Raw genomic sequence first — 13,372 nt, 5'->3', positions numbered from 1 at the left:
ACAAGGGACATATTACCACTTCTAAACAACTCACTATCACATTAAACAGTTATTTAAACTTCTATTAAAAGAGTATGTGATGAGATACTAAAATGTATGTAAAATGTAAACTGTCCAAATGTAAATTTTATAAACCCAAAACCCCTTAAGATTTTTTTTTTTTTTTTTTGTCAGCTCAGCCCACCCTGGGGGCGGGGCTAGTGTGGCATGTGGTGCCGGGGATCAAACCACAGTCCTTGCGCTTTTGCCTAAGCTCACCTAAGCAAGTGCTTTAGACCACTGAGCTATCTCGCTGGCCCCACCCCTTAAGATTTAACAAGACCACAGATTAAGTGGAGAAAAATCAACAGAGTAGGACCCCTTTATTATACATTATAAAATAGTAATATAATTATTAAAAATGGGAATTTTTAAATTTTTGGTATCTTGTATTTTGCATTCATTTTTTCATTTTCATCTTTTGTAATTTGCCTTTTGTTATTGAAAGAATTCTCCTGCAGACTCTCCCCACAAAGTACGAGTGGTTATACTATTCAGTAGATTTCTGTGACATTATTAAACTAAGTTAATGCACTAAGTCATGAACAAAGATGGAGTTTTCAAATAAATATAGTAACAACAAATACATCTAAAACAGTATTTCTGACGATGCAGAAGGCACCTTAAAGATTGTGCTGTGCCGTCTTCCCCATGCTGGGTGTTGAGGTGCCTAGAACAGAAATCTAGTTAGTGGAACTTGAAACAAGCAATATTTTATATGTAGAACACGTAACTTCACAAATGTAGTCACAAATGATACACATATGTGAATTTTGATCTGAACATTTGTACTTAAAGAGGCCACAATTTACAGTAAGCTGAGAAAATTTTTTAAATTAAAGTTATAAAATGAGTATTTTTAGCACATTTAGTAACAGGTACTTAAGAGTTACTATTTCATTTTTGGTGACCAAATTAAATTTGTCCATAATTTATAAAACATAACTTTTAATGTCATTTTAAAGACATGGTTACAACAGAACTATCTATTACAATAAAAGAAGCAAAGTCAAACACATATCTTAAAGGATGCTGACATTTTTCAAACTCATTCCTTTAAAAGGCTTTCAATCCACCTTCATGTATATCAATATAATATCTTTTAAAATAATTTAGGTGCTTGCAGAAAAAGGGGAAATCAGTGCTGACCATGTCTGCCTAAACAAGCATTTTTATGTGATTATCCTTATAATCATTATAATTAAGCCACATATATATAATATATATATATATATTATATATACTATATATATATATACTCAGATGTGCCTGATTCAACTGATTAATTGCAAACTGAGAAATGCTCAACCTAAAAAAGGCTAAAACAAATGAGAAGTGGCTGCATCACTTTACCTGTTAAGACACAAACTTAAATCTTAGTTTTGCTATATACTATTTGGTATTTTCGGATTCAGTGGTTGGGATAAAAAAAAGTTTCTGTATTCAAACATATCTACAGAATGTCAATAAAAAATGTATGAATATATACACTTAATGTACACACATACGTACACAGACATACATATCTAGAACCAGCACCTAACCACATCTCACTTCTCACTAATGACTCCATAAATCTTTTACTCCTTTAAGACCAGGTTAGATTCTGTAAGGCTGTGACAACATATGGCTAAAGAGGTCAAACACAAGCACCCACACTTGGGCTGGATTAAACTGTTCCTCTTCATGATTTCTGACAAGTGTAATACCACTTATGTAACAATTGTACCTCAATAAGTTAAGAGTTCAGAGCATAAAATCATAAACCGGGACTCTTGTTTTAAGAGTACTCCCTCCACTCTACTTGCACTAACTGGTAACAGGGCACACCCAACTAGATCACTGAACTGTACAAATGATCTTTACTCTTAGTCTAAACAAACATGTGTCAAAACATTCTGAAATGCTGCGTCCTTCGATTTCTTCATCTTTTCAATTGCCCGATGAAGGTCTTGCTGTTGTACAGGCCGGATTTCATCTTCATCATGACTAAAACAAAACAAAATCACCAAGTATACAAATAATTTTAGAATACACTGCCCCAAAATATTTGCCACAATTAAAAATTGCAAGTGCTGAAAAGTAAATTTGTCTTCAACTATACAAAGCAGTATAATAATAAAATCTCTTTCCCACTCAAGACCTCAAAGATAGTCATAATTAACATTTCAAACAAATTCCTCCAAGATATACACATATGCAAGCCATAAAAGACTTAAGCATGTGAGATAGTGATGTTAAGATTGATAGCCCAAATCGTTTGATAATAACAATAAGCTTTTCTTCTGGATGGTTAACAACCTAAGTTTGCAGACCAAATTAGAGAAAAAGGAAGGATACAAGGAAAGCCAACATTTTGGCCCTAACCTTCTAAGGTCGATTAAGACTCAGGACATATGAGAACTTGTACTGTAACGTCATGTACCTCGGTAGAGTCCCAAATTTTCTGATCAAGAAGATTATGGGGCCAAAGAGGAAAGTGATCGATGACGTAGAGTGTGCCTAAGGAGAGTCACATGGGGAGAAGACACTCTCTCAGGCTTTCACAGAGAGCACATTGGCCAAGCATTGGCCGTGACTCATCCACATGGCTGCACTGATGAAGGTTCTACAATCTGAGGTACAGGATCTCAGGACAAATCCTGAGGGCATTTCACTGACCTTCTAAGACCAAAAAGCTACAACTCTTCTTGCATAGGTCCTGCTTTACCTTGGTCTTAACCATCCAGTAGAAAAGTATGAAGTCGAAATATAAAAAATAAAGCCATGCTGTTAAGTTGAGCTGTGGGGGACTCAGGTCAATAATTTCTGACATTGCCAGTTAAATATAAGACCCAATGCTATTATAGGCTACTGGACTCTTTTAGAATATTTTGCTGAGTTTACACACCTATAATATTCAATAATGTAACTTAGAAAAAATGGGGTATACCGATGAATGTCCATTTTGTATCTGTGTATTCAAAGAGGTTGGGATAGATTATATAGTTGCATTCTCTTAATGAATAGAATGATTTGTTCTAATGGTGTTTGTGAATAGGATCACAAGTCCGCATCTTGTACAGCAATTAACCACTAAGAAGAATATATGCAGTGTATTATTTGTTGAAACTGTCCTTCCGATTTGATTTGAAACTGTCTCATTGCTATCTCTTTGTCAATAAAACTTTGAAAAAAAAAAAGAACTCAAAGAAGAAATACAAATAGAAAGTATAATACATGTAAAAGGGAAGTAGGATCTCAAGTACTACTAATCAAGACAGGGGAAGGAGAGGAGTTAGGAAACCTGACAATGTCAACACATACAGTTATATGTAGAAGATGGGCAAGGCAATGATCCTGCACTGCAGATGGTAATCTGTAATAGTAGTTTCATTATTGGAGTACCTGTAATTCTGGCTTGTGAATACGCATTGCTTGTCATCACATGCGAGTTGCTGTTATGATGTCTCTTGGGTAGAGGTTTTTTAAAGAGAAAGGGGTGGTGAATGAAAGCAAAAGACAGGAAAAGGAATATTGTGGGACTGTACTGCTTCAAGGTTGTATATGGTGAGATTTTTGGAATTATGTGTAAACATAAGAAGTATATACTTCTTTATGCCTATTTTAAAAATATATTCTAATTCTAAAAAAAAAAAAAAAAGACTTAAGCATGACTGCTAAGAAGTAGAAAACTAAAAGGTTATTAAATACAATATTAATATACGGCAATTAAATACAAGAATAGCACAGCACGGAGGCCAAAGGCATTCTCAGCTGTGCTCAAGTGGTGCACATATGTGGATTTTGGTCTGAACATTTGTACTTAAAGAGGCCACAATTTACAGTAAGCTGAGAAAAATTTTAAAATTAAAGTTATAAAATGAGTATTTTTATATCCTGAGTTTCTTTTTCCTTCTTTCTTTCTTTTTTTTTTGGCAAAACCAGGGATTGAACTCAGACCCCTGCGCTTGTCAGGGTAGCGCTTATTCCACTGAGCCATCTCCCCAGCCCAAAATGAGTATTTTTAGCACATTCAGTAGCAGCTACTATTTCATTTTTGGTGATCAAATTAAATTTGACCATAATTCACAAAACATAACTTTTAATGCCACTGTAAAGACACAGTCTTTAAAATCTGGATTAATCTGGTAATGAACAGCGAGAACCTCTTCATAGTGAATTTCAGGAGCCTGAGAAATGGAAACAGGACCAAGACCAGGACCTACACAGCTACCAGAAGACAGGTAGCTTTAATACATACCTTTTTGTATACAAAAAAAAAAAAAAAAAGATTTTGGAGACACTTGCTATGGCAATATACGGCAATTAAATACAAGAATAGCACAGCAAATCAGGCGCTCCTAGAGGGAAAACATCAGGGAGCTCAGGAAGGAAGACTGAAAAAAAAAGGAGCAAGAGCTGGGAGAACACAACACAATTCCCCAAAATATACTCCTTTACTGAATGTTACAAAAATTCTTTGTTAGTAAGCTGATATTCTGGAAAGAAATATAGTGTCGTACTGACTTAGAGCAAGCAGCCTTTTGGACACACCCCTGAGGACAGAGCTCATCAAGGTTGAATTATTTCAGTCTACTCATATGTTGGCTAGAATTAGAATGGTACAAAATAGACCTCCTAAGCTTAGCATACTTTGAAATTCGTTTCATGGAAAATTTGCTTTAGTGACAGTTTGTTCAGTACACACATTACGTTAAAGTTGAGGCCGCGCTCTCGGCACCCCCATTTACCTTTCATTTACATAGGAATTTTCTAGAAGACAAAGTACTCATTTCTATATAAAATGGAATTTATGATGCAGAAGCAATCCAGAGATGCAAGAAAAAGCTCTTTGAGGAATACTCTTCGTGCTAGCCACATACAATGTTTTCTCTCATAGTGTCTAAATATAACTTTTAATTTGAGACGCATTAGTCAGCAAGGCTGGCCAAAACTGACTTTAACAACACTGTCTAACCTTCTTTGATTTGGAGGTATTTTCTTTTTTATTATGTTTGGCACTTCTACATCTGTGCAATGTAATTCTGAGATATTTTCTCAATAGAGATATTTATACATGCTTTGTATAAACCTAAAAAAGATTGCTTTTTAAAAAAAATTCAGATTTTGTTCTCATGGTTAACACTGGGCTACTTTTAACAATATAAAAGAAAAAAGAATAAAATTATTTAATAACTTGGAAAAAAAAAGAATAGCTCTTTTCCTAATAAATGAGCAACCTAGGTTTCCATCAGTTTTGTAAGACTCATTCCACAGATTAACCATTAAAAGTCCTTCCTTTCATCCTAGAATCTCCCCATAGTCCTTCTCTTCAATTTCAGAACCCGCCTTTAGAAAAATGGCAATAAAGAAAGCAGTTTGCTGACTCAAATTTACACTCTACTCCTTAAAGCAGAGCTGCCATTAGAAAGCAACAGAGAGAGAGAGAGAGAGAGAGAGAGAGAGAGAGAGAGAGAGAGAACACTAACGTGCCAGCTCTAACAGGCTTGATAATACTAGACATCAAGTCTAAGACTACATACCTTTCTTCTGATGTAGAATTAACATATTCCCTGACACAGAGGAGGGCAGCATCTCGACACATCTCTTTGAGATCACTTCCTGAAAACCCATCAGTTTCTTGAGCAACTTCTAGCAGGTCTACATGCCTGTCCACCTTAAACAAATATGAAACATGCTTTAAAAAAAATAAAAAAATATATACATCACAAACATCTACTTAAAATTTAAGGACACTAACTATAATGCATGAAAAAGTGAAACATTAAAAAATGGCTTTGGTTTCTAGAATTTTTGAACCATGAAAGCTGAGATATTTCAAATGTAGTACTCATTACTTGTACAATGACTAATCGAGAAGTCTCGCTGGACACGCTGTGGGATGACGGGCAGGACAGACATTCACAAGAGGAGCTCAGTTGATGTTTCTAGGATATAGTCAACACATTTGATAAACAGCCTGTATTCCTAAGGCCAGAGACCATTATCAAAAAAAAAAAAAAAAAAAAAAAAAAAAAAAAAAAAAACACATGCCATGCCTTTGAAATGCAAAGCTTTTAATATTCTGCCACCTCAACACTACCTGCACTTTTTAGTTTTGTTCTCCAACCTAAGCTCGTGGTCCAACCAAGTAATAGTCACGGAAGGAAGAACAGACCACTACACTAAATGTATACAGAAGCTGAGACATGAGCAAGAAAGTGTATTTCCGATTACCACCTAGTAAATGATCCTTCGGTCTCACACACTCATTAAGCCTGTCAGGCAAGCACTGCCACTGTGTGGAGCAGGGTACCAGGTCCCGGTGCAGTCAAAGTCGAACTGTGCTTTCCCCAGCAGCGCTAACCACCTGCCGTAATGCCATCTGTTCTCCCCTAGAGGTGGTGAGCCTGGCCATGCGTGTTGTTTTTTAAGACAGAAGATGTTAAGTATGAGTTCTTTTTTCTAAACTAAAACTTCAATATTCACATGAATCTGAAGTACGGATGCTTGTGACAAGGAACGCTGATGTGGGGTGGAGTTCAGGCGCTCTTCTCTAAAATGGTTCACCGGCACTGACTTTTTTCCCTAATGATGTCTTCACTAAATTTCCACCTATAATGTAGAAGACTCATTTTTAAATAAAACAGGAATTCGAGAATTCTAGAAAAGGTCAAAGAACTTGAAAGTGCAGGAAGCTGGGGGCTACTGCCAGCTCTGTAACTCTGACCTCAAGCGACAGTGCTCTCATTCCAAAATGTAACAGTCAAACAAAGAGAAACCACGTACTGTGACCGAAAGAACCAGGCAAGAAGATGGGAGTGTGCAAGTAGTGACAAAAACAAAGAAAATCATAAAAGTACAGATAAAACTAAACAACTTTTGCAATTAATAATCATTTAATTTGGGATACAAAAATAACCCAAATGCTGGCTTGTAAGAGCATGTAAGAGGCTACAGGGCAACTAAAGTTAACTCATTCTATGGTCTTATGATTATAGCATTGGAAAGAGGGCAAAGATACTATTAATTAGACTTAAATACACATGTCAGGGGTCGGGGAGATGGCTCAGTGGAATAAGCACTTCCCTGGCAAGCGGAAGGGCCTGAGTTCAATCCCCAGATCCACCAAAAAATAAATAAATAAAAATAAATACACATATGTCAAAAAATATTATGTAGTATCACTACAGAAGAGCAAAAAAGAAAAATGTGATTCTGCAATCAGCAGAGAAAAGTTGAAGAGAGAAATATACTAGCTGTAATAATGAACATGGAACATAGGGTATAGCGGTGGAGGGCAAAACCGGATATGTTACACAGAAAACACTGAAAGAAGAATGAGTGTAAAGCTCCCTGGCGCAGGGAGCTTAAGCACCTGCCTGGCAGGCACAAGGTCCTGAATTTGAATGCCAGTACCAAAAAAAAAAAAGAAAGAAAGATAAAAAAGAAAAAACAACAACAAAAAAGTTATTAGCAACTGCCACAAATGCAAATAGACTAAAATAAGCTAGTTAAAGACAAAACACATAAAATTTTTAAAATGTACCCATCTGAGGGCTGGCCAAATAGCTCAGTGGATTAAGATCCCCAGACCTGCCATGCTGGCCCTGCCCCTGGGGTGCACTGAGATGGCAATTGAGACTGGGCGTGGTGACGCGTGCCTGTAATCCCAACTCTTGGGAGGCTGTAAACAGATGGATCACTACGAGTCTGATCTAGTAGTGAGATCCTGAACACCCTATAGACCCATCCCTAAAATTTAAAAAAAAAAAAAAAAAAATGTACCCTTCTGACATTTAAATAATTACACCTATTCTACTGGCAAACACAAGGTCCTAAATTTGATCCCCAGTTCCATGAAACAAAATAAAAATACACCTAAAGAGAAAAGTTTTGTGCTACATTTAGAAGAAAAATGGTGGACATCAGGTACATGACTGTCGTCCCAGCTACTTAGGTGACTGAGGCAGAAGGACTACAAGTTTAATCAACTTAAATTCTGTCTCAAATTTAAAAATACAAAGGCCAGGAATATAGTTTAGTATCAAGCTCTCTCTAGGTTTAATCCCCAGTACTACCAAAAAAAAAAGTCAAAACTTGACAGAACATGACATAAAAGGCAAACAGTAGCTGAAAGAAAGACAATGCACCTTGGTTACACCAGTTCAAACATTTTTTTACTTAAAATCACAATTAGGAAGTTATTACATAAAGAGTGATTTACTAGATTAAAAAAACCACCTATACACATCTAATAGCATGGTCTCAAAATTTATAATTATATAAAAAAATGGACAAATCCAGAATACTGCGAGATTATTTTTAACATGTTTCAAATACTAGTATATTAAACAAGTTCTTAGGAATAGTTACAGTTAGCACTGCAAGCTAACATATACATAAACTTCGACTAACTCAGTACAGGAATTCTGTATATAACCTGGATAACGTCCTCTGTTGGTTACAGGAATGCAAATGTTCTCCCAATAGCTTGTTCTTTCATTCTGTTTATCTTACACTGGGCCATACAGAAACTTCAAGGCAACTGCAGTCAGTTTTGTCTATTTTCTTTGCAGTTTTTATTATTTTGTATCTGAGGAAGTCTTTACAGCTGAACACAGGAAGGTGACAGATCTGATTATCTAATATCTCTCCTGCTTTATATTAATAAGAAAGCAGAAACAGCCTACATGTTTACACATGAACTTAATTTTCTCCACGATTCTGGTTGCAAAGTGAACTGGACAAGAACCGAATCAAATTTCCCAGGTCAACACTGAACCTAACCACTGAAGTTGACCTGGTTCTCGGCCAGCTCAGTTTGCGACCAGAAGCACGGAAAGAATGACGTTTGTCAACTGCAGTAGCACAGGCATGTTCATGGAGCTCATGTACTCTAGCAACTTCGGGCAATGGGGTGCAGATGAAGAAAACTGGTAACCTTTAGTCATTAAGGTTACATTTGTTTAAAAAACATGAAGCAAAAGAAATATAAAATAACTTCCAAAACATATGAAGCAAATATAACATATATTAAAAGTTGCCTGTTAAATCTAGGTAGCAGATACAAGACTACTTATTTATATGTTTGAAACATTTCATAATGTTAATAAACTACTTTAAAAGATTTTTCAGAGGGCTGGCCAAATAGCTTAGTGGATTAAAGCACCTGCTTAGGCAGACACAGGGGCAGGGAGTTCAATCACCTAGCCTGCTGTGCCGGCCCCAGCTCTGGGTGCACTGAGATGTCGCCTGAGACTAGGAGCATGCCTGTAATCCCAGTGCTTGGGAGGCTGTAAACAGGAGGGTCACTATGAGTCTGATCTACACAGTGAGACCCTGTACACCCTGTCCTAAAATAAAAAAAAAATAAAAACCTTTTCAGGCCAGCCAGATAGCTCAGCGATGAAAGCGCCTGCTTAGACAGAGCACGACGGCCGGGGTTCGATTCCCAGTGCATGTGCTGGCCCTGCTGTCCGGGTGTGCTGAGACAAATGAGATTAGGAGTTGCCATGCACACCTGTAATCCCAGCACCTGAGAGGCTGAAAACAGGAGAATCACTACAAGTCCCATCTACATAGTGAGACCCTGTAGACCCTGTACTAAATACATACATAACACAATATAACACAATGTAACATAAAAAATAAAAAAACTTTTCAAATTATAAGCTGAAGTGGTAAAAATCAGTCCTCCTCCCTCAAATGATCAACACCTTGTGTATGACAAAGTGATATAGTTACAAAGAGAAACTAAGTACAGGAAGGAAGAAAGACTAGAAGTAGTGGCACACGCCTCTAATCCCAGCTCTTGGGAGGCTGTAAACAAGCAGATCACTACAAGTCCAATCTAGTAGTGATACCCTGAACATCCTGTAGACCCTTCCCTAAAATACAAAAAAAAAAAAAAAAAGAGAGAGTCCAGTCATTTCTTTGTGTGACACTGAGCTAGTTACTGTGAAACTTCCTACTTTCTCAATGGTTAAAATAGCACTAAAATGTACTCCTTAGAAAACAAGTCCAGCCTGGACTACACAGTGAGACCTTGTCCCAAAAAAACCCAAAACAAACAACTGAGGCAGAAACAGAACAATGTATAATTCACTACAAAGCTTGGTACCTATAGAAATTCAAAAAGTAGCCTAAGCTGGGCGTGGAGGCAGACACCTATAATTTCAGCTCTAGGGAGGCTGAGGTAGGACCTGTATTGAGTTCCCTGGGCTACAAAGTGAGCTCAAGGTGGGCCAGAACTGCACAGCGAGACCTTGTCTCCAAAAGACACACACACACACACACACACACACACACACAAAAGTAGCCCATTGTATTAGATAGCACACACTAGATATTCATGAAAAACTGAGCAAAATTAGAAAAAACTTCTAAAATGTCTCAAAAGAACAGCATTTTTTCTTTTCTGCAGCGCTGGGAATGGCACTCCAAGTCTCCCACATGACAGACAGGTGCTCTACCATGAACCTACTCCTATAGCCCAAGAACAACATTTATTCACACGTACATATTCATTATTATTATATACGGACTATCAATATTTGTGCTTATATATCTGCTAATATTTATGATACTCTAAAAGTGTGTGTGTATATACATATATAATATATATAAAATTTTATTAAATTCTCAAAATGGGGGCCAGGGAGATAGCTCAGTAGAATAAGCACTTGCCTGGCAAGTGAAAGGACCTGAGTTCAATCACTGGTTCCACCAAAAATAAATAAATAAATAAATTAATTAATTCTCAAAATGATTCCATCAATTTCTTGGCTTCTGTTTTTCAAATGAGAAAAACGAGACCCAGAATGCTAAACAGTATATGGCCAAGGAACATACTGCAGGGAAGATCAAGCCAGAATGTGGGAGATCCCAGGTCTTCCCAAAGCCTGGCCTGCTATCTCCATTATGTTACATAAAATATCTCATCCCAGGCTAGTTTGTGAAAAGAACAGCTACTTCCTTAGAGTAAGGAATGATACATCTATGTGGCATACATTTTATTAATGGTAACTCTTTTTTAATCTTTTTTTTTTTTTTTTTCAGTAGCAGGGATTGAACTCAGGACCCAGCGCTTGCCAGGCAAGTGCTTATTCTGCTGAGTTATCTCCCTGGGTCCTATGGTAATTCTTATTTAACTTAACACTAATTAAAACTTTAATGGTGTATCACACACCTATAATTCTCGTACTCTTAGAGGTTGAAGCAGAAGCATTAGCAAATTCAAACCCAATCCCTGACCAATTTAGTGAGACCTTGTCTCAAAATTTCAAAAACAATTTTTATAAATAAATGGATGCATGTATAGATGGGTAGACAGTCTGGGGATAAAGCTCAGTGCAAAGGCTCTGGGTTTAGTCTCCCACATAACACACACACACACACACACACACACACACACACACACACGCAAGCAAGCAAAACTTTTAAGCCAAAATTAATTGTTTTTGGAAAAACCCTGGAACTCCCAGTGTTAAGCACCCCTCCTGCCTGACCCTCCTCCCAGTACCTGGACTACAGTACACACCATACCATCACTCCCAGCTTACCCTATGTTTTTAAAGAAGCAAATCATGTTAAACTACTCCATTAATAAAGAATTTAAGTGTAGAATGCTGGATCACTTCAAAAGCATCAATATATTCTTCAGAGAAGAAAAATTCATGAACCATAAAAGTCTGGCAGCTTATATTTATTAACAAGCCCTTGTTCTGCTCAATAATGTATATGCTTATTAAATTTGTGCTACTGATGTGAGGCATCTTTTAACAAAATCCTATGAACTTCTTTCAAATTTTATTGAAGGAGCAATGTACTTTCAGCATATAAACACCAAATATTGGGAATAAGATAGTTCCATGTCAGCAGTTAGTTTGCATAACAGAGCTGATCAGAGACTAATACTTTGTGCTTTTATAAGAAAAGAAATGCTAAAAATGTCCTTTACTGTGACAGATTAAGTGTAAAAGAATATCTAAAAACATTATTATTTTAAAAAACAAAAACACTGAGGGCCAGCCTAATAGCTCAGTGGACTAAAGCACCTGCTTAGGCAGAGTGCAGCCACTGGATTTGATCCCTGGCGTGCGGAGCAGTCCCCGCCCCCGGGGCACGCTGAGATGGCGACTGAGACTTGGCATGGGGCATGTGCCTGAAATCCCAGTGTTTGGGAGGCTAAAAACAGGAGGACCACCACAAGTCCGATCTACGTACTGAGACCTTGTAGACCCTGAAGACCCTATCCTAAATACAGAAAAAGAAAAATTAATAAATAAAAACACTAAAACCTAATTTCTTAAATTGATACCATTCATATTCACCACCTGTGTATAAATGATCTGCGTTATTACTAGACTCCATATATTATACTGTGGTTCAAAATGTTAAGTTTGAGTTAGACAATACAATCTTTCATTAAATCTTCAAAAACTGAATGCTGTTTAACTTGAAGTTTCTATGGAATTGTCAACAACTACCTCCTTAATAGTTAAATTGCTAGCTTCACTATGATCATTCTACTTCAAACGCACTTGGTACCTTACCTTATTTTGTCCATCTGCTGATGCCTGGCCTTTTTGTATGTTTATCACTGAAGTGTTTTATCTAATAGCACTGTGACTATACAATGGCATTCTAAAAGCAGTTATTAAAGATTCAGCCAAAAGGCTCAATGTAATTTCCTGATTTCTTATCTAAAGTAAGAACTGCTTTCCTAAAACACAAAGGATTTTAGGAATTTCCCTGAAACTGTACAAAGCAGTTCATTCACAAAAGTTATCTTAGGAAAATATGTATAGCTTTTAGCCTTTTTTTCAAAGGGCTCTACAACCTAAACATGGTTAATAAGTAAGGGTTTAATCTTTATAATCTGACAGATTCCTTAACCTTTGCTAAGTAGTGTACGTCACCAGCATGACGCAGGTGAGGGGCCCAAAAGCATGTGCTGGAAACTCGATCTTCAGTGGTGTTGTTGGGAGGGGCAGCCTAGTAGACAGGCGACACCCGGACAGTGAAGCGGGGAGCCCTGGTGACGGGACCATGGGCTGATTATGGGGTCTGCAGGTTGCTGCATCCCCTCTGCTTGTGCTCACTTGCTCTTCTCCTTTTCTGCCCCACGCTAACAGTATGGAAATCCTTACCAGACATGCCACAAGTATGAGCTAAATAACTTTCTTTTCCTTATATATAACTTACCCATCTGGGGAAGTCTATTACAGCAAAAGGAAATGGACTGCTTAATTAAATTATTAAAATATGAAAATGGTTCAGATCGATTTCTTGAGTTGACTATGAGTTAATTCTCTAATATATAATTTTCTAGTACAATAATTTTTGG

General features: G+C 37.0%; 1 protein-coding gene across 5 annotated transcripts in view; it reads right to left on the bottom strand.

Annotated features, from left to right (window-relative positions):
* Positions 1-232: 232 nt before the first annotated feature.
* Atad1 (ATPase family, AAA domain containing 1) overlaps positions 233-13,372 on the bottom strand; it is an 81,375-nt gene continuing 68,235 nt past the window's right edge. For all 5 annotated transcript variants that reach the window (XM_023716161.1, XM_023716159.1, XM_004632079.2 and 2 more), the window contains 2 exons: positions 5,565-5,698; positions 233-2,028 (listed from right to left, as the gene is read on the bottom strand). In XM_023716161.1, coding sequence (XP_023571929.1) covers positions 1,908-2,028; positions 5,565-5,698 — 255 coding nt within the window. In that variant the 3' untranslated portion in view covers positions 233-1,907. The remainder of the gene's footprint in view (positions 2,029-5,564; positions 5,699-13,372) is intronic.

This window comes from Octodon degus, unplaced genomic scaffold, assembly GCF_000260255.1.
Source record: "Octodon degus isolate 3935 unplaced genomic scaffold, OctDeg1.0 scaffold00046, whole genome shotgun sequence".
Lineage (NCBI taxonomy): Eukaryota > Metazoa > Chordata > Mammalia > Rodentia > Octodontidae > Octodon > Octodon degus.
Note: the sequence above shows the minus strand (reverse complement) of the source record. Positions and strands in the feature narration are given on the sequence as shown.